Genomic DNA, 19,136 nt, shown 5'->3' on the forward strand with positions numbered 1-19,136 from the left:
GACCACCACCACGATTTTATTCTTAAATAAATGCTCAGTCTAAGGCCAGGTTAGGCGGACAGGTGGGTGGAAATTGGAGGAAGGCAGATCCCAGGCACCTCCCCCCTGGGAGCAGTGGGGCCACCCAGGGAGGCAGGGACACCAAGGAAGGCAAGCGGGTGCACAGGGCAGGAGGGGGTGAGGAACCACTGGAGTCCATTCCACATGTGCTAGGAAGAGGCAGAAGGAACCCAGGTTCCCCACATTCTCGAGGGTGGTGCCAGAGAGCGCAGCATGGTCCCAAGACCCCACGCCTCCCTCCCCAGGCTCCAATGCCCAGCTCAGGAAGTGGAGATCAACCAGCCAACGGCCGGAATGTCCTGTCACTGTCTTTCCAACGAGACCTCAGGGTGAGTGGCAGCAAGAGGGAGAGAGGGCCACCCGCCCGCCACCCGCACTGTCCACAGAGATCAGTGCTCCAGCTCCCAGGGCAGGCGCCTGAGGTCTGCCAGGGCCCCACTGCCCTCCCACTGGAGACCACGTCCTCAGTCCAGGTGCCTCTCCGGGCGCCAGGCTGGCCAGAGGGAGGGGACAAGGGCAGAGGTCTTCATGCTCTTCAGGCAGCGAGACTCAGTGCTGGCGCCCGGCGTCCGGCTTGCCCAGGAATTCCCTAGATCAGAGGGGACACCTGTTGCCAAAGGCCTGGAGGCCACCCTCCCGCTCGGAAAACTCTCACTGGGTTAAACAAGCAGGGCCCCAGCGGCAGCGCCCAAGTCAAGTCCCGACGCGCGGCACCAAGTGCGGGGTCACCAACGGCACCTCGACTTGAGCTGTTCTCTGGTCTGACTTTCCTGAAACATGTTCCTTTCACGGGGAAAAATGACAACCCCAGAGCAAACCCGCACTCTTTACGGCCCCTCAGCAGCCCACATCCGCGTGGCAAGAACAGCCAGCTGCCCAGTCCTGCCTCCAAAACTTCAAAGACAGCGAGAGGGGCACGCAGCTGTGACCCGGCCAAGGCCCAATCCCGTGCCTCCAACGGGGGGCCGGGCAGGGCCTGGTCCACGCAGCCCTGCCCTTTGCCAGTGGCCCACCCTCGTGCTCAGGTCTGTGCCCGGGGCTGCAGCCCAGCCTTGGCCAGGGTCCCGGCCAGCCCAGCACAGCGGGAGCACAGGCTCCCTGCCAGAAGCAGCGGGGGACAAACAGGCTTCTGCAGAGCCAGGCTGGGCCCGTGTGCCCTGTCTGCCCCGCATGCAGGCGCAGTGACCTGGCAGGGGTGTGGGAAGGGAAGGAGGCTGTGTTGTGGACGCACCCCTGTGTGGCGCCTGCACTGCACAGCCAGCACCATGGGGACAGCCCAGGAGGGTGGACACCCCCAACCCCTCACTGTGACCGGGCCCCGAGACGGCTTTTGCGGCTGTAGCCCCACAGCCCCACACAGCCCCTGAGCCGCTGCCACGCAGGACGGCATCCCTGGCAGGAAGAGAGCGCCTACCTCAGGATCCGGGGCAGCTCGGGGCTCTTGTAGATGTACTTGTGCCTGTAGCCGAGGTCCGCGTGGAAGGGGATGAACTGAACCTTGAAGTCCCGGAAGCTGCGGGACGGGGCAGCGATGCTGTAGAGCTGGGGGAGGGTCAGCGAGTCAGCACCGGGCCTGTGGGTGACCCGCCTGCCAGCCTCCCCTGCAGTAGAGACCAGCCAATGGCCACCACCTCCAAAGAGCGGCCCGAGCGCCCCTCGGACAGTGCAGCCACCCTGCAGGCAGCCTCGCCCACAGCAGGGTCGGCAGAGGGTGGTGCTGGCAGGAGTTCAGCCCCTCGAGCCCCCACTCAAGACTCTCTCTGTCTTCAGGCCTGTCTCCCAAGGAGGCTGCCCTTCCTCAGGGGACCTCAGCACCCCAGAAAGGTACTTGCTACAGGATGGGGTGGTGGCCTGAGTGCCCAGAGCGGCCCTGATGGCTCAGTACCTGGGGCTGGGCAGACCGTGTGCCCTGGGTCAAGGCCAGTCCACAGCCGGCTCTGCATCTGGCCACCTCAGCCCTCCACCCAGCCCCGCTGTCTCAGGCCTGTGCTGAGGTGGCCTGGGCTCCCTCCCAGCAGACCCTGCCCCAGGTGGCTACCAGGGCAGACAGTGCCCTACCCCACCCCCAACCCCAGATCCAATCCTGCTTCCTGGCAGCAAAGACAAAGCAGACGCAGGGGCCCCAGGACAATGACGCACCCTCCAATGTCAGTCCAGGGCCAAGGTCAGGGAACAGGTGACAGGTTCTGTGCCAATTACACCCATGGGGGTCCCGGCCATTGAGGCCCCCTCCCTCCAGCCAGGACCTGGCAAGCCCTCCTGGCTGAGTCCCCGCAGTGAGTCTCTGTGGGGAGGGCCCCTGCAGGGGACCCAGAGGCAGGTGCCCGCTTTCCGCCCCCGTTTCCTGTGGCAGTGGCACCAGCCCTGCCCCTGCCCTGCTCTTCCTCATGGGCCTGCCGGCCGCAGGATCCTCCTCCTCGTCCGCCTGGCCCAGCCTGGGCTGGACGCGAGTCCACCCGACACCCACCTTCCTGCCGAGCTGGAAGGGCACCACGGGGTCGTCCTCTGCGTGCAGGATGAGCAGGGAGCAGGAGATGTGCTTCACGCTGCGGGAGGGAGACACGCTGGACCAGGGCCCCAGGAGAGGCCGTCGTTCTTAGAGGGAATCCGGTAACATTTACAGGCAAGCAGGGGTTTGGCTCATAACGTTTGCTCAAATTTTAGTTCTACTTCTGTTTTTAGAACCAAAGCACATAACTGAGGGGAAATAATACTTCATTTTTCGTATTATTTTAAAATGTAGATTATTAAATGTTAGCTGAACAGTCAGATAAGGATTTTTTTTTTTAAAGAATTAAAATCCGTAAAACAAAAATATCACAAAGATAATGTCAACAGAATGTGAATGCTGTTCAAAGAAAGAGTCTTTAAACACAGCACGTAACTTGCGGTTTAGCTAATGATTTTTAACACTAAACTTCATAACATCTTCCCAGAGCCAGACACAAATCAGGTGGCCGAGGCAGTTACTTTTTGAATAAGTTACTATTACTGTTTTAATACCGGTTCAGGAGTTCTGGCTTTGACAATTTTCAAATAAAACAGCTTTATGGACCCCCAAAACCTGTTGTTTCCGTGTTTCTTCAACTCTGTAGTCTTCCCACGTCCTGACCCCTCCGCCCTGCCCCGTCAGAGACGAGCCCCCGTGTTCAGATCCCACTCTCCCGGGATTCTGGTTTCTCTAAACTCTCCTCCCGGTACTCACTTCTCATCATTCGCAAACTGAATCCCGCTGCTTGTGATGGGGTCAAGGAAGAACCAGTCAAACCCAGGGAAGTGTCGGTATATCTGGAGGCGACAGGGAGATAGGGCGTCGATTAAAACCGCACGAGGCCAAGTGCCCAAGGTCCACCTGCTTCTGAGCCGGCTGACCTGTGGGACCCCCCGAGCTGTGCTGGGTACCCCTGCCCTCCCTGCCACCCACCTCAGACTCCCCACTCAAGAGGTCCCCAGACTGGCTGCAGAGGGGGCTGCCCACAGACGGAGCTTCCGCACCTCAGACCCGCTGCCAGGATCCACTCTGAGGCCAGGCTTCCCACACCCAGCAGGCCGCCACCCCCAGGAAGATGGGGTCCACACGACGGGGGAGAAGAGCAACAGCACAGACACAAGACCCACCAGAGGACGGCGCAAGGTGGGGCGGGCGGCGCCACGCAGAAGGGGAGGACGAGACGGGACAGAGAAGCCCAAGAAGCTCCGAGGCCTCCGTTCTGGCCGGTCCGGGCCCGAGAGCACGGAATCCCCAGCCGGGCTTCCCTGGACCGAGAGCGGGCGCCCACCAGCCCCACTGCCGGGGATGCAGGGCCTCCTGGGCGCCCAGCCACCCTCAGACAACCTGGCACAAAGTGGTAAGCTTCCCGGGCAGCTCTGTGGTCAGGCCAGTGCCCGGAACTGAATGAGAAATAACTTCTAATAAAATTTGTGTCCACGTGGATATTCAACTAGTAACTCTTACGATATTCTTACTTATTTATTCTACATATTTACAAATAGTCATCTTTATGGTTCATCGCAATTATTTTCACTACAAAAATAAATCCACTTTTAATAAGATCTGTACTCGCCACTGAGAACGGATGGCTCTTCGCTTCTTCGCGGATATTAGTGAACGGAGACTCCAGTATGAGGGCATCTGGAGGTGTCTCTAGACAAATAAAACAAACGGCGAGCTGGCAGGCGGGCGAGAAGCCTTGGGGAGACACACCCCTTGGCCCCTCCTCCTGCCCAGCCCCCACTCCGGCCCTCCCGTGGGTGGCGTGTGGGAGGCGGCCACGAAGGGACACTGGGAGCCCTGTCTGCTGAGGCTGCCTGCCCAGAGCCCGGCCCGTGGTGAGGCTCCGCCGGCTGCAGAGAACTTGTGGGGCCCGCGGGGAGGCCCGCGAGGCTCTGCCCAGGCCCCCCAGTCTCACTGCTGCTCGTCCGCTACCCGCCCACCTCACAGGACCCCGGCAAGGCCGGGAGCACAGCCAACGGCCAGCACCGAGCCCGCCCCGCGACCTGATGGTGAGCTCACGCCCCTACCTCGCTCACAGAGGCGCCGCACCAGGTTTGTTGCCACTCTGGGGACAAAGAAAAAGAAGTTCGGGTGAATCATGACAAAAATTGTCTCAGATGAGACTGTTCTACTCAAAAGTGACAGGAGGGGTTTGGGCAGGGGGAGCACAGGTGCCCCTGCCATCAGCCAACCCTCCAACAAGGATGCCAGGAGGCCCACCTCCAGTCCCGAGGGGCGCCCTGCACCTCGCCTGGGCAGCCTCCCTCAGGGGCTCACACCTGGTCAGTGTGGGTGATGCGGGGACAGGCAGGAGGATGGGAGGGCCCAGGGCCACCCCATCAGCCAGGGGAAGGCATTCCTGGAAGTGGCAGCACTTGGAGCTCCCAAGTCTGGGGGCTCCTGCCATCCCAGGACCACAGCTGGCGGGGCCCATGCAGGTAGTCAGGGCCGGAGGCCTGCTCCCCTCTGCCCAGGGCTCTCTCTCCCTGCGAGGGTGGGCGGGCAGGACCCGTCCCAGGCACTGCCTGGCCTGCAGGCCCCGCTCAGCTGCAGCCACCACGCCCAAAGGAAGGCAAGGGAAGAGGGCAGTGCCGGAGGCCTCGGCTCCCTCTAGGAACACGAGCCTCACACTCGCAGAGGCCACTAAGGAGGCCCAAGTGGACCCTGAGGGGCCTCCTGTCTCAGCAGGTGGAGGACAGAACCACCACTGCCACCTCCCCACGTTTGGTGATGACGCCACACACAGGACCAGGGCCCCGGCTCCTGGGCTTGCGGGGCATGGGCAGACGGAGGGACCTCGTTCTGCTGGGACCCACCTCCACAGGCACAGTCCCACTGGAGCGAGTCCGAGTTCTCCCTGCAGAGGAGCTGGAGCACCCCAGCCCCCTCGTGGTCTCTGTGGGCTTCACAGGACCCAGAGGCCACTGGGGCCCCTCGAAGACCTGGCCTGGAAAGTCGCCCCGAGGAGACCTGCTCCCACAAAGCCCACGCTGGGCACTCTTACCCAGTGCCGAGGGAATGGCCCCAAATGTACACGGGGTTGTCTCCACTCCGCGCTTTGATCCAGTCAAAAACATGGAGTGCGTCGTACGTCATGCCCCGCTCCGACGGCGTTCCGACCGAGTCGCCCCAACCTGGGAATGCGGCAGCAGGGGCACGTCAGGCACAGCCTGCGGAAGCCCTGGAGCAGCACGCCCCCCGCCCACCATGGGCGGGCCCGGCCAGCGGCCAAGCCGGCTCGCGCTCTCCCTCCTCCTCAGCCCCTCACAACCTCTGACCCCAAACGGCCACCAGCAGCCCTTGGCTGAGTCTTGATGAGCAGCCGGGGTGGTCAGACACGCAGACCCCATGGCACTGAAGAGGCGTCCATCTGTGCGACACCTGAGCCTTGCTGGAGGCCACCCCACGATGCACTGACAGGCTTGGTCAGTGAGCGCCCAGCCCTGACTCTGTGGCCCGGCTGTGGCCCGGCAGTGGATAGGTGTGGAGTCAGGAGGCTCCCAGATGGGCAGGTTCCGGGCTCAAGGCAACCCTGACCCAGAAAGGAAGGGGCTCTAGCATCCTGTTTGTGTAACAGAGGAATGCCCCTGAGCCATGACCTCCCCGAGGGCCCTTCCCTTCAGGCTCCAGGCAAAGTGTGACTGTCATTTCCAGCAGCTCAGCAGTGAGTCGTCAAGTGACCTGAAAAGCACCACATGCTCAGGAAGAGCAGGTCCTGCTGCAGAAGCAAAACCCAGAGGCAGCAGCACAACAGGCCACCTGCCCAGGGTGGCCCAGACCCTGGTTACAGAAGGAGCCATGCAAGGGACATGAGGGCTCGGGGCTCTGGTGGGGGGCAGGGACACGGGGAGACGAGGACAGAGAGACAGGCACAGGCACAGGGAGCCACAGCAGAACTCCCGGCTTTTACACAGCTTAAAAATGCAGAGACCCAACAGGAGCTGAAAAGAACTAGTGCCAGACGGGATTGTACCTCTCGTCAGGAGCACAGGGAGGCGAACGAGGAAGAGGGCCGCCCCTCACTACCTCACGGGTCTAACAGCAGCAGCAGGAGGAAGGGAGAAGCCTTGCTTCAGTTTTTCTAACCCAGCACTTTCCTCCTGATGGACACGCTTCCATAGAACGACCCCTGCCCTACAGTCTGCAGAATGATGGCCCCAAGGGTGTCCACGTCCTGGTCTGAGACCTGGGACTATCACTTTCCATGGCAGGGCAGTGAAGGGTGCAGAGGAAAGGCCGCAAGCCAGCGGACACATGTTGGGCGACGATCCCGATCAGCTTGGGCCCCAAGTTGTCACAGGGCCTTCACTGGCAGGCGGGAGGGGAACGGAGGTCGGGGTCAGAGTGACGTGGGCTCAGGGAGCCCAGTGAGGAAGAGGGGCGGCCTCGAGGGGCTCAGAGAGGCAACGAGCCAGACTCTCCCTGGAACCTTTGCCCACACTCCACTTATCCCAGCAGCCGAAGATCTGAGCTTCTGACCTCCAGAGCCTCAACGTCATACATCTGCGCCGTTTCAAATATCACCTGTGCAGTGATTTGTGGCCGCAGCAAGAGGAAGCCGCCACAACGCCCACATCCAGGTGACAACTGGCTCCTGGGTCTGAGGATGCTGACCCTCCCTCCCCGCAGGTGAGCTGGCCCAGAGGCACACGCTTTCCCCCCACTGCTCCCTGTCGACACAAGCCTTTCCCTCACACATCAAACTGCAGGTTCCTGAGCTGCCTGGGGGGGTGGGGAGCAGGCAAGAAAGAAGAAATCCTGAGGGGTGGGAAGAGGGGTCTATCTACTTCAACAAGACGTGCTCCGCTGAGCACCAAGCCTGCCTGATGTCCAGCTGTGGGGAAGTCTGAGTCCAAGGAAGAAAACAGAGCGTTTTTTACGTTTAAAATGCAGCCAACAGAGAATACGTGCTGGGTTCCAGATGCCAGTGCCTCCCTGCGGGGGAGGACACGCATGGGACACACAGTAGACTACCTGGACCCTCCATCACCTCAGTGCGCTCAGAGATGCCACCAGTCACGGCAGTGAGGCCTGCCCGCCTGGGGGAAGGGAGGGGCCCGCTAGGTGACCATCCACAGAACCCTCACCTCTGTAGTCAAAGGTGACCACGTGGTAACCAAGGGAACTCAGCACCTGAAAGTGAAAACAAACATCTGGGCAACAAAGCCGAGCACCTTGGATGGAGGGCAGCGCAGCTCCACCTACACCCACCCTGAAAACTGGTCTGTGGGAACGTCATGAAGACGCCACCTCGCTGCCCCGCCCTGATGGGGCCTCTCAGCACCCAGATGTCAGCAGCTGCTACAGGCCACAAAGAACGTGTAGGGAGGCCTCCCCGCGCTCCCATGGCCCTGGAACGGCACCCCTGCCTTCCGAGGGCCTGGCAGGTTGAGGCTGTCACAGTGCTGCCAGGGACTCTGACCACCCAGCGACCCAGGAGGAGGGACCCCACGGCGTGGAGACCACATCTGGGGACCCTGACTGCAACCCAGCATTGCTCAGATTTCACTGGATTTTTCTCATTTTTAAAAGATCTCTCAGGATTACGGGCCTGTTTTCATGAGATCACTACCCACAGCCCCCGCCCAGGCCCTTGGAGGGTGTGCCCAGAGCCACGTGGAAGCTGCACCCACTGTGACCAGTGACTGGAGGTATGCTCCTGTCCCTCCGGAAGAGAGTTGGCCCAGGCCACACTTCCTGCCAGCCCCCAGCCCCACAGGGCCACACCCTCTGCTCCCAGTGCAAACCTTTCTAGGAGAGACTAGATGGGAGGGCAGCTTTTCGGTCACTCCCCTTCCCTGCTTGGAGCCAGTTCACTCCAGGAATAAGCCCTCCAACAGCCCAGAGCCAACCACGGGGTGCAGGGTGGAGAGCAGTGTCCACAGGGTACACAAGTCCCCGTACGTCTGCCTTGTCCCCTCTGCCTGCATGTGATGGGCGTGATGGCCCTGGACGCGGAGCCACGGCCCACGTCAGCTTCAGGACCACACGGCCGGTGATGACAACCACACAGAGGGGACAGTCTGTTCCCCCCAGGAGCCCCCACGCCCAGACACCTGCTGGTGCTTCCACTACGTTGGCCTGGCATCTGTTTCAACTGCAACCTGCACGTGGTGGACACGAGAAACCTCTGTGTGGGCAGAATTCCGAGCCCAACCCCAAGGAAAGGGTGGCTCCCTGGCCCCTCGGTCCTCTGGGACTCTTGTACATGCATGACCCAGCTACACAAACAATTTCAAACGACTTTTGTGTACTCTGCCAACATCTGGCATGTGATCGACAAAGTCCATTCATTCCCATCTTGGAAACCATCCCCAAAGGCAGCCACACGGGAAGCACTCCACAGTGAGATGTCCGTAAAAGGCAGCTGGAAGATCAGCAATGATCAGCTCCCAGAGTTATCAGGGGGACCCTCTTCTGCTCACACCCCCTGGAAGGGACATCCGGGAAACAGCAGGCAAGCAGTGCTCTCTGCAGCACACGCCGTGCGGGCCACACAGCCCGTGGGACCTGCTCCGACCACCTGTCCACTGTGTGAGCACCGCTCTGTCCATCCTAACCCGTGTGCCACCCTCACCTACCTTGTACAGCTCCACGCGGTGGTCGCCTCCCCTAGGTCAGGGCAAGGAGACAAGAACAGCGTTAGTGCACCTTCCCGCGAAGGAGGCCCAGGGCCAGCCCTGGGGCACCTGGCCTTTTGTGCTCGGTCCCCAGCCTTGCACAGGGAGGGTGGTGGACGGGTGACCTCCTCCTCAGGGCACCTATGTGGCTCCTAGCTTGCCTCTACCATGCGGTGCCAAGCAAGGGACAGTCTGGGCTCCACGGGATGTTTAATTATCACCTCACTTTTGTTTTGACCTGGCAATGCAGACCTACTGTACAATCTCCAGAAGACATGAGGGCCTTCAGCTCCCCAGTGTCCAGGACCACTTCCTTGCCGGCCCACACACCAGGGGGACGGGCCACAGGCACCTGCTGCCTCAACCTTTCCACCTAAGGAGCCGCGGCCGGCTCAGAACTGTCCTCTTGGCCACTCACACTCCTCACTTCGTGGTCACTTCGGCCTTGACCCACCTGCTGCAAAGTGAGGTTCTGAGCTGCAGCAGCCCCACCCAAAGTCCTTCCACATACGTGCCCGTGGGTGGAATGCTGGTGAAGGTGCCACCACGATCCCACGGCTACTGTGGCCCTGCCAGCCCCTGCCCAGCAGACACGCGCTGCAGTGGGTGCCACAGTGACACGACGTCACCCCTGCACCTCTTCCTCCTCTTTCTGCCCAGAGGTTGCCCAGCTGAACCGAGGACAGACACCAAAGCGGGGACAGGGCTGCCTTGGGAGAGGGAACGGGGGAAGCATGTGGTGGGCAGGCTCACCCTCACCAGACTTCCCAGCTCTTTGTCTTTTTTATAATGAGCGCCTGGCCATTTCAGGAATGTGTGCTCGGGGAAGGCGTGTCCCTGGGGGAGGCAAGAACAAGATGGAGGAGCAAAGCCAGTAAAACCCACAAACAAACATTCAAACGACCGAGTCTCAAGACCAGAAGGAAATAGTGAAACACTCTGTTGTCTCTGTAAGAGGTCGTTGTGGCTGTTTCTTAAACTTCCCCAAAACTGAGCCTTAGCAAGAGGAGGGATTCAGAGTGTGACACAGTGTTGGGGGCAGCCTAGGGGTCTGGGCCTCGGGGAGCCAGGGCTGCCGCTGTCTTGCCCGGCGCCTGCCCTAGGCAGTCTGCGGAGCTTGGGAAGGGGCAGCAAACCCTCAAGTCACACGACCCTGCCATCCTGCGGTTACGGGCACTTTGTCACCATGCGACTGGCACTGCTCACAGGGAACTCCAAACTTCCCTCATTTACAGAAGGAGGCTCCAGGAGATGTTTGGAGCCACCTGCTCTTTGAAAAGCAGAAAGAGAAACCCGCCACAGCTCATCCCGGACCAAGGAGAGCAGGCTGCCAAGTGTGTCTGAGTCAGAGCTCAGCGCTCTGCTCTCTCGGCCCAGGATGTCCTCACGGTCCCGGCTTCCTGGGACGTCCTGCCACGTCCTCTGCGCAGCCCTGTCCAGACACCGGCCGTGGCCTGCTTTCCCTCCAGAGAGGCTGGCGTCGTCCTCCTTGCTGCCTGTGAAGTGACTGCCCGCAGCCCAGCCCTGCGGTGCCCACCTCCTCGCTAGCTCTCGCACAACCCAAGGAAGCAGCAGCAACAGGGACGCTCTCTGGGGTTTCAGGCGACGCTTGTTCAGAAAATGCCTCTTCTCTCACCCCACCAGCTCCCCTGCAGACTCTCAACAAAGCCAACCATGTGGGCTGGAGGGAGCCTTCTTTAAACAAGGATGGGCTCCAGTCCCCGCTAGTCCAAAGGACGCCCGTTAAACCCCCCTGAAGAGCATCTGGGGTAACTGGGCGAGGGCTTCATCTGCAGAGACACGGGTGCCTCCTCCACAGCCCAGAGGCAGGTCTGGTGTTGCAAGCTCCGGCTGGACACACGCTGGCCTGATAGCACGGCAGGGCGGCCTCCGAGGACAAGCCTGTCCCTGCATGCTCAGCTGGGGTCTCTCTGCGTGGGTCCCCCAGCCTTTGACCATCCCTCCTTTGATGTCGCCCTCAGCACCCCCCCAGGAGTGTGCCTCCCCGTCCAGTAGGGGACGCCTGCCAGTGAGGAAGTGTCCTCAGACCAGGATGGCAGACTGCACCGCCTGCCCACTGAGAAGCCTTGCTCCTAAACCAGGAAGGAGGACACCTGCTCTGGCTCAGGCTCTGGGACCCTCCGACAGACGCAGCCGCCTCCACCCCACCCCAGGGGGAGCTTCAGATCAGGGGTTTCTGGACACAGCCGCCCACAGCTGCTCAGCCGGTGGCTCTGAAGCAAGGGAGGGGCCCAGGCCCTACTGCACTCAGCGCTGCTGCGCTCTGGGGCTGTGGGAACATGGCTTGGTGTCAACCTCCCCCAGACCCAGAGGGACTCCGCCGCCCCGAGCTCTCAGGCTGCCCATAGCCCAGGCGCTGGGGCCCCTCACCACGGAAAGCCCCGAGGCAGGACACGTCTCCTCCTCACCTGGTGCCCGCGTTCCCGTGCAGGTACAGGATGATGGGGTGGCTGGAGGCCAAGGCTTCCTCGTACCACAGCTGGTCCTTCCCTTGGGCGTTTTTCCACCAGAGCGCGGGGACGGTGTGCCTGAAGCAGGAGCAGAGGGAGCACACGTCCGGCAGGGCGATGGCGGGCGGGAGGAGCAGAGCTGACTCACCGACCCCTCCCCCGCCCCCCAGCCACGGACGCTGCATGTGCAGCAGCGACCAGGGGTGTCAACGGGAGGCCCTGAGCGGTCAGACCCTGTCTGGCCGGGTCCAAGCAGCACTGGGCACTTCACAGGCACAGGCTGAGCAACACTACGCCCCATCAAACTTCCCATTTAAATCATGACACCTTGGAGGCAGCACGATGCTGCCGGGCGCACCGACTCAGCGACGCTGGTCTTCGCGGGTGCAGCCAGCAGAACCGCCCGAAGCCGGCCTGGTGCTGACCCACCTCTGCAGGGGGACCCCAGGCCCACACGGCAGCCCAGACTCCTCCACGCCTGGCCAGGCACACGGACACTTGGTCTAGCTGGCCAAACCCTCCTGCAGAGGGTGCTCTGGTTAATGCTAACTCAGGACACAGCAAAGTCACTGTTAACTGGGCAGGGTCTGATTCAGGAAGGGTGCTCTGTAAAATCTCAACTTCATTCAACGGAAGACTTACAAATATTACATAGCCAATTTCTTCTCTTCTAGGTCTAAGTGTCAGCAGCTCATTTCTAACAGCTTCTCTCTGACCTGGCTCAGAGAATCAAATCGTGGGTGGTTCTGACCACTGCAATTATCACCCTCCAACCATTACAAACCTACGACACAGAAGGCACATTTCAAGGTGCGGGGAGCTGGTGAGTCCCAGAGGTCAGCCTACTTGAAACCTGGAGCTCCTGATAAAGGCCCAGGCAGTGCCCAGGCGGCTGTGGGCCCATCCCTGGGCTCTCTTCCTGCTGCCATGCTGGGAAGGAGCTGCCGGCTCTCCCCAGCTCCTCTGCTGAGGGAGGACCTGTGAGGGGCCGGTGAGGGAGCTGCTGCCACCCAAAGGTCCCCACCACCATCACAGCAGCGGCAGAGAGGGTCTCACGTGGTCACCACCAACCCCGTTCCCAGGTAACCGCCCACAGACACCCGCCCCGCTCTGATCACGGGAGAAGGCCCGCTGGGCCTGTGTCTTCAAAGTGCAAGGCCCACCCCCAGCACAAGGGCAGACAATTCCCCTGACATGCCTGAGCCAGACACAGGGTTCTGACTGAAGATGGAAATGCACAGTGGCCCAAAAGATCCTGGCTGTAAATGCTCCACTAAGTCAAGTCAGAAACGACCAGAGGCAACCCTGGTCTCAGCACTGAGAACCAGAACCTCCCCTCCCTGCAGGGCCGTCACCTAGGACGCCCGCACGGGGACACCACCCGAGCACTTCACCCAGAACCTTCTCACGGCTCTGCTGAGACAAAGGCAGCGATTCAGAGCTATTCTAGGGGAGAGAGAGAGAAGACGCCACAGGAGAGCCCTGTCCACAGAAAAATAGTAAATCATACTCCAGGGAGACACAAGATGTCACAGGACTTAAGTAGGTCCAACCTGAAAGCATGGCTAGAAAGTAAACACTAAGAAGACACAAATGCCACCCCATCAACGATGGAGAGAGCCACTCCCAACACCTCACCAGACGGGGAGCTCAAGCCTGCCCTCGCAACTCCCGGCTTACACTCCCCTTTTCTAGCTTCAAACCCCCGGAAATAAGGCTTTGTGCACGAGCCCAGCTGGCCCACAAGGCCTCCACCGTTCAAGCCCTCGGAGCAGAGCCAGCGCTGCCGTCTCGTGCTCCATCAGTATCGAATATAGCCGAGCTCTTTTCTTGGAAACAGCGGGAAAAGATAAAAACGGACAAGCACCAGTTCAGAGCCTGCTGTCAGGACAACACTGGACACAAGACACAGGCCCTCCTGCCTCTTGGAGACGCCCAGAGCCAAGGGGTCCAGAGAACCCTGAAGCCCTGAGGGCACACACTCACCAGACTCCAATGGTCACGTCTTCCTCTGGCTGGAGGTAGTAATTACAGGTGTGATTCAAACCTTGATCCTGCGGTTTTTTCAAGTCAATGAAATAGGGAACCCGCACTGTGAGGGACAAAGAGGTGGAAACCAGGATTAGTGGGGTGGACAGACACACGCACACAGCACAGGTGAAGCTCTCAGAGTGCCCAGGATTCCCCCAGTGCCATACTGCCAGGTGCACTGGCCCTCCGGCTGCAGGCTGGGTGGGGCAAGTGTATCTACATACCCTTCAGCAAGGTTGAGGTCCGAGGAGAGACGGACTGCAGGTGGTTTGAAGAGTGAGAAGATGCAAAGTAGGGAAGGGAGGACCCTTGGGAGACCTGAGGGTCAGCCTGGCACGACAGAGGGTGGAGGCAAGGAGGCCAGCGAGGCCTGCAGAAGCAGCTCAGGTAAGTGAGCTATGCCTGAAGGCTGGAGCCAGGTGCCGGGGGAGGGACAACAGGAAAGGTGACAGATGGACGTGTGCTCTCGACCTGGGCCGGCAGGCTTGACAACCACCTGAACCTGGGTGTGAGCCAGGTCTGTGGGGCTCTGAGGTTTCTAGTGCTGTCACTCAGCAGAGAGTACAGCTGGAGAGGAGTGGGTGCAGGGAGAGGAGGACCCAAGGACCCCGTCCAGGGTGCAGGGACGTCGAGGGAATGGGACAGCAGCTACTTGTCAGCCCTGAATGTAACAGGTGACCTGCCAAAGGGCAAAGGCTGGATGAAGGCGGTGCCCCCACAGCCTTCAGACAGAGGTGACTTAAGTCCTTGGACCTGGAGGAACCTCATGAATTACAGGGAGTGAGACAGCAGGGAAGTAGGTAAGACCACCCTGCTGCTACATGATCCCATGTTGTTGCGCAGACAAGCAATGCTAGCGCCAGCACGCACGCCGAGTGTGGCTTGGGAAGGAGAGAGGCACGCTAGGCTGCTAACTTGGGTTTCAGGTGGGGGGGGTATGGGGGAGGGCGTCAATCTTCCCTTGTACACCACTGCAGTTTTATTGCTTGTGGTGACCACAATTTTTGCAGTTTTAAGTTATATTTAGTTGAAAAATGAAAAACTGATTAAAAAAAAAACAAACCTAAAATCTTAAGGTGGGATTTGCTCATATTTTATAAAATGGCAATGCCCAGAGGGGGTCGGGGACAAAGGGCAGAGTGGTCCTGACTTTCAGCCAGCCCCACCTTCTCCCAGGAAGTCATGTGACTCTGGTTTTCCTTGGGGAAGGCAGTAGTTTCCTTAGTAACCTACACAGCCATGCAGCGCAGGAGCCCAACGTGGTCACCTCCCTCGCTGCCCCCTCCCCAGCCTCGCCATCAACATCCTGCCCCATGACCTTTGTGCTGCTGTCCTTCCTCCAGAATGCTCTCCCTACCTTTCAACTCTCACTTCCTCAAATGTCCCCACCACTCAGGAAACATTTGCTGAAAAGATGAAACAGCTGACTTCACGAGGACACGGGTTTACACATGTGCTCCTTCCCCCAGAAATTTCCTGAGCAGCTCAGACCACATGGGCAGACAAATCCTCCCCCCAGGGCTGCTTCTGAACCCCCAGCTTCTTAATCCATCTCTTTCCCAAGAAGCAGCCTACATTTAAAAACTTTAATATCACTTTCTCTCAAGAAAGACGGCACTCAGAGGAGGTGGCATCATACTTGCTGGTGCTCCCGGGGTGCTGCCACCCAACCCCCCACCCCACACAGCACCCCCGTCAGGCGGGCCGACTGCTGACTCAGCCCCTGCCCCTCGCGGCTCGACGCGGGGAGCAGGATTCGCAGCCTGACTCCAGGGCCCACGCTCATGGCAGGTAAACCGTCTGATCCTGGTGGGCCCGTAAAGTGCTTGTTAACCGTCGAACTCTGTCCCCCAAAACAGGGGGACGCTGAAGTCCTAACCCTGAGCACATCAGAAGGTGACCTCATTTGGAAGCAGGGTCTTAACTGAGGAAATCAAGCCTAAGGAAGGTCATTGGGTAGAGCTGGTGTCCTTATCAAGAGGGGGAACTAGAACACAGAGACAGAAAGGACAGAGGGAGGACAACCCAAAGTCACAGGGAGAGGGCAGCGGTGTGACGGAAGCAGGGACTGGACAATGCAGCTTCAAGCCAAGGACACCGGCCACCACCAGAGGCTGGAAAAGGCAAAGAAGGTGCCACCCACTGTCTCAGAAGGGCACGGGCACCAGGCTTCTGAAGCTCCAGAAGCGGGACAACGCGCTCCTGGGGTCTCAAGCCCCCGTGCGTATCTGCTGTGCTGTGTACGACGTTCTCAGAGGCTGCGGGCCTGGTCACTGGGGGCGTCTGCTTTGGACACAGGCGCCCACCCTGCCGCTCCTGTGACCTTGCTCCGGGCCGTGGGGGCTGGGGCTGCAGCACCAGGTGCCTGCCCACCATCTGACGCGGGCGGGAAATGGCTTCCTCAGCAAGACTCTGAACACCTACCTGCACCCAGACTCAGCCAGTTCTGCTACTGAGGCTGGAGCGCCCGTGCCAAACAGCAAGGGGGTGCCTGCAAGGGCTGAGGCTCTCTCCTAGAGAAGGTGGCCATGCTGCTCACACGCCGCCCCAGAGTTCCGAGAGGACCCCTGCCCGTGCAGAGTGTATCATGAGGGTTAGCAGCTAATCCCGAAAGCTTCCACTCCAGAGGAACTGGAACTGAGAAGCTCAGTTCTACTCTAGGACCACCTCACCCTACAAGGCCTGTCTTCCAGGTCACTTTTACCTCTGTTTTAGAAACAACAGTAGAAAAGGGCACAGTGACTCTGCCGAGTGCAGCAGATGTCGCCCCTGTGCTCCCCTCCAGCTAGTGGGTGGTGCTGGCCAGTCCTGGGGCCGCTGCTGGTGTAAGTGAGCACAAATGCCTCGAGGCAGAGGAAAGGGGTCCAGGGGTGCAGGGGACCTGGGCTGGCCAGAGGGGCGTCTCGCATCTGCCTGGGCCAGAGCACGGCTCACTCCTGCGTGGTCACAGCCCTTGGACCCGTGATGCCGAGATGCTGGCCGGAGCCCCCGCTCCCAGCCCACGGGCAGCCCACCGAGGAGGGGGGGGCAGGGGCAGGAGCCAGGCGCCTGGGACAGTGACCTAGCTCTTCATGGCTACCTGTTACCAGCTCCGCCCACACAGGGCCGGAGTGCACAGCCCAGGAACCCGGCACACAGGCTCCTGCAGCTGCCGCGACCCGCCTCGGCTTTCTCCTGCTTCCCAGCTGTGCGTTTTCCACCCCCTGACCACGTGGTCATTTACCAGCAACCACAAACATCACTGGGGGCGACTGGGAAAGGACCCTGCACCGACAGTGCTCAGTGGACAGTGAGCAAATGTGTGAAGGGGCAGAAAACAGCCAGTCTGGCGGGGTGAGAGGCCGGGACCCCTGGGCCGCAGAGGACACGTCTGACTGCCCGTGGGCTTTGAACACCGGGCTCTGCGGCACCCCAGGCACAGGCACCCCGCCCTGACACACGGAAGCAGCAGGGCAGCAACAGGGAAGGGCTGGGAGGGCCCGCTGGGTTCTATCCAATTCCAGGCTCGACCTGAAGACAGGGAAGAAAGCTGTGAGGGCCGACAAGGACTGCTAAGGGGAAGGAAACGGAGGAGGCTCAAGGACCGATGTCCCGTGAGAGCTGTAGGTGACTGGCTGGACTTCTGCTCTAACAAGTAAGGAGCCCACATATTAAACGGCATCTCCAGAAAAGGCCCACGGCAGGCAGCGCGCAGGGAAGAGCAACGGCCTCTGGCCGAAGCCGCCCTTGCCGCCCAGTGATGGCTCTAGATCCCAGGGCAAGAGGCTGCGAGAAGGGAGCCAGGCTTCAAGACCACAAACCCTCTGTCACCCACACAGCTGGGGGCATGGACGTCTGAACGCAAGCATTGAAACACACATCTACTTACGCTTACAGGTTCAGACACCGATGAAAAGGCCGGCAGGGAGCAGTACCATGACAGTGATTTTCTCCAAGCAAGTTTCATTTTCTTCTTCAAATCATTCAGAGCTTTTCAGGTCATCTTTTGTTTTTAGGAAAGCTTGCATGTTTTGCTTATGAAAATACATGTGAAGTAGAATGATGCCTGAACCACAGACATGAGCCTTCGCCTAGAGCTCACTTACCTGATTTATAGATTTAGTTTCAGATAAATTTGCTATAAATTTATGAATATTTTAATCAAGTTTTGGGCCCCAAAAGATTGTTGTATTTCCTTCAATGCCCAACTGGAAATGCATAGCTCATGAGTCACATGTTGAGGAGACAAGAACCGAGGTGCCCCCCATACACACAGACCCTCTAGCAGCGTGAGATGAAACTGCCAAGTCACTAGAGGATGGCGGGGAGGCCCCCACCTCCTCCACAGGGGAGGGCACAGGCAAGTACCCCACACCCACGGCTCCCTGGGGGCACTGGGCAGCCTCACTGCCCTGGGGCCCTGCCAGGAGAACCCAGGAATATCCTGCCTTGTCATTGGGAAATCAACAGAGCAAAACTTGTGGGCTGTGTCTGAAGTAGCCCAAATGACTGATCTAAAGAAAGTCAATTCAATTCAAATATCCGCTGGGACCCTTCTGTGTGGCAGCCCAGAGAGCAACAGGCCACCTGCTGCCAAGGCCTCTGCCCAAGGCGCCCGGAAGTGCCCGAGCCTGCGCTGGGGGAGGCTGTGCGGTCAGTCTAAGGGCTGCTGCATCAGGAAACGTGCAGCCTGGGCTTCATGTTCCTTCTCATTAGTGGCCAAAACTCAGAGATGATAAATTCCTAGAAGTTCAGCTACATTTCTGTTAGAAAAAATCAAATGTGTCTTAGTGTACATGTGTTTTACGCTTATTTTAAGACAGCCAAATAGAAACCTTATTTTAGATTTGTGAAGCCTTAAATACCGATCTTACGATTTCTGTTCCTCCTCCCAACTGCTCCTCTTTAGAGCGGAAACTCCCTTTCAGCAGTGACGTCCACGTCCTTGGGACCAAGCCTCCTGCAGACGTAACAGCCGTGTACTGATGCACAGGTGCGTCTGCAGAGCCCGTGGCACTTGTGTCACTACGGATGAGGCCCCACCACCTCTCGCCCTGCCCGCCCCAGGCCAGCTGCACAAGACCTGTCACACCGCCGGCCGTCCTCTCCCAGGTCTCCGTGTACTGCCCCTCCCATCTCCCCACCAGCTGCCCTGTGGCCTCCACAGCACAGCCCAGCTTCCCCAGCCTCCAGCTGTGCACACACCAGTTCACACCCCATTGCTACAAACCAGCACAACCCAAGAGCCACAGAGCCACCTCACCTGCTCTGAAAGCGCCCCACACCCGACCCGAAGGTCACCACTCAGGTGCCAAGCACCATGTCCTAGCCTCCAACCTCCAGCACCTGCAGAGGCAGCCCCTTCCCCTCCTGCTGTGTCTGTAAAGTGATGCTTCTGAGAAGGATCACTCTTGGCAAACACGGAGCCTCCACTTCCTCAGCTCAGTATGTCCACACTTTCTCCTCCCACTGGCCCAAAAG

The 19,136-nt window shown here is 59.7% G+C and overlaps 1 protein-coding gene across 1 annotated transcript in view; it reads right to left on the reverse strand.

The window, feature by feature from the left end:
* The window catches only part of ABHD12 (abhydrolase domain containing 12, lysophospholipase), a 70,391-nt gene continuing 51,255 nt past the window's right edge, over positions 1-19,136 (reverse strand). Inside the window, exons 3-13 of the mRNA XM_031434362.2 lie at positions 13,632-13,737; positions 11,604-11,723; positions 9,136-9,166; positions 7,642-7,687; positions 5,559-5,688; positions 4,582-4,619; positions 4,125-4,204; positions 3,266-3,348; positions 2,528-2,606; positions 1,475-1,602; positions 1-649 (exon numbers count right to left, since the gene is read on the reverse strand). Coding sequence (XP_031290222.2) covers positions 610-649; positions 1,475-1,602; positions 2,528-2,606; positions 3,266-3,348; positions 4,125-4,204; positions 4,582-4,619; positions 5,559-5,688; positions 7,642-7,687; positions 9,136-9,166; positions 11,604-11,723; positions 13,632-13,737 — 881 coding nt within the window. The 3' untranslated portion in view covers positions 1-609. The remainder of the gene's footprint in view (positions 650-1,474; positions 1,603-2,527; positions 2,607-3,265; positions 3,349-4,124; positions 4,205-4,581; positions 4,620-5,558; positions 5,689-7,641; positions 7,688-9,135; positions 9,167-11,603; positions 11,724-13,631; positions 13,738-19,136) is intronic.

This window comes from Camelus dromedarius, chromosome 18 (assembly GCF_036321535.1).
Source record: "Camelus dromedarius isolate mCamDro1 chromosome 18, mCamDro1.pat, whole genome shotgun sequence".
Classification (NCBI taxonomy): domain Eukaryota; kingdom Metazoa; phylum Chordata; class Mammalia; order Artiodactyla; family Camelidae; genus Camelus; species Camelus dromedarius.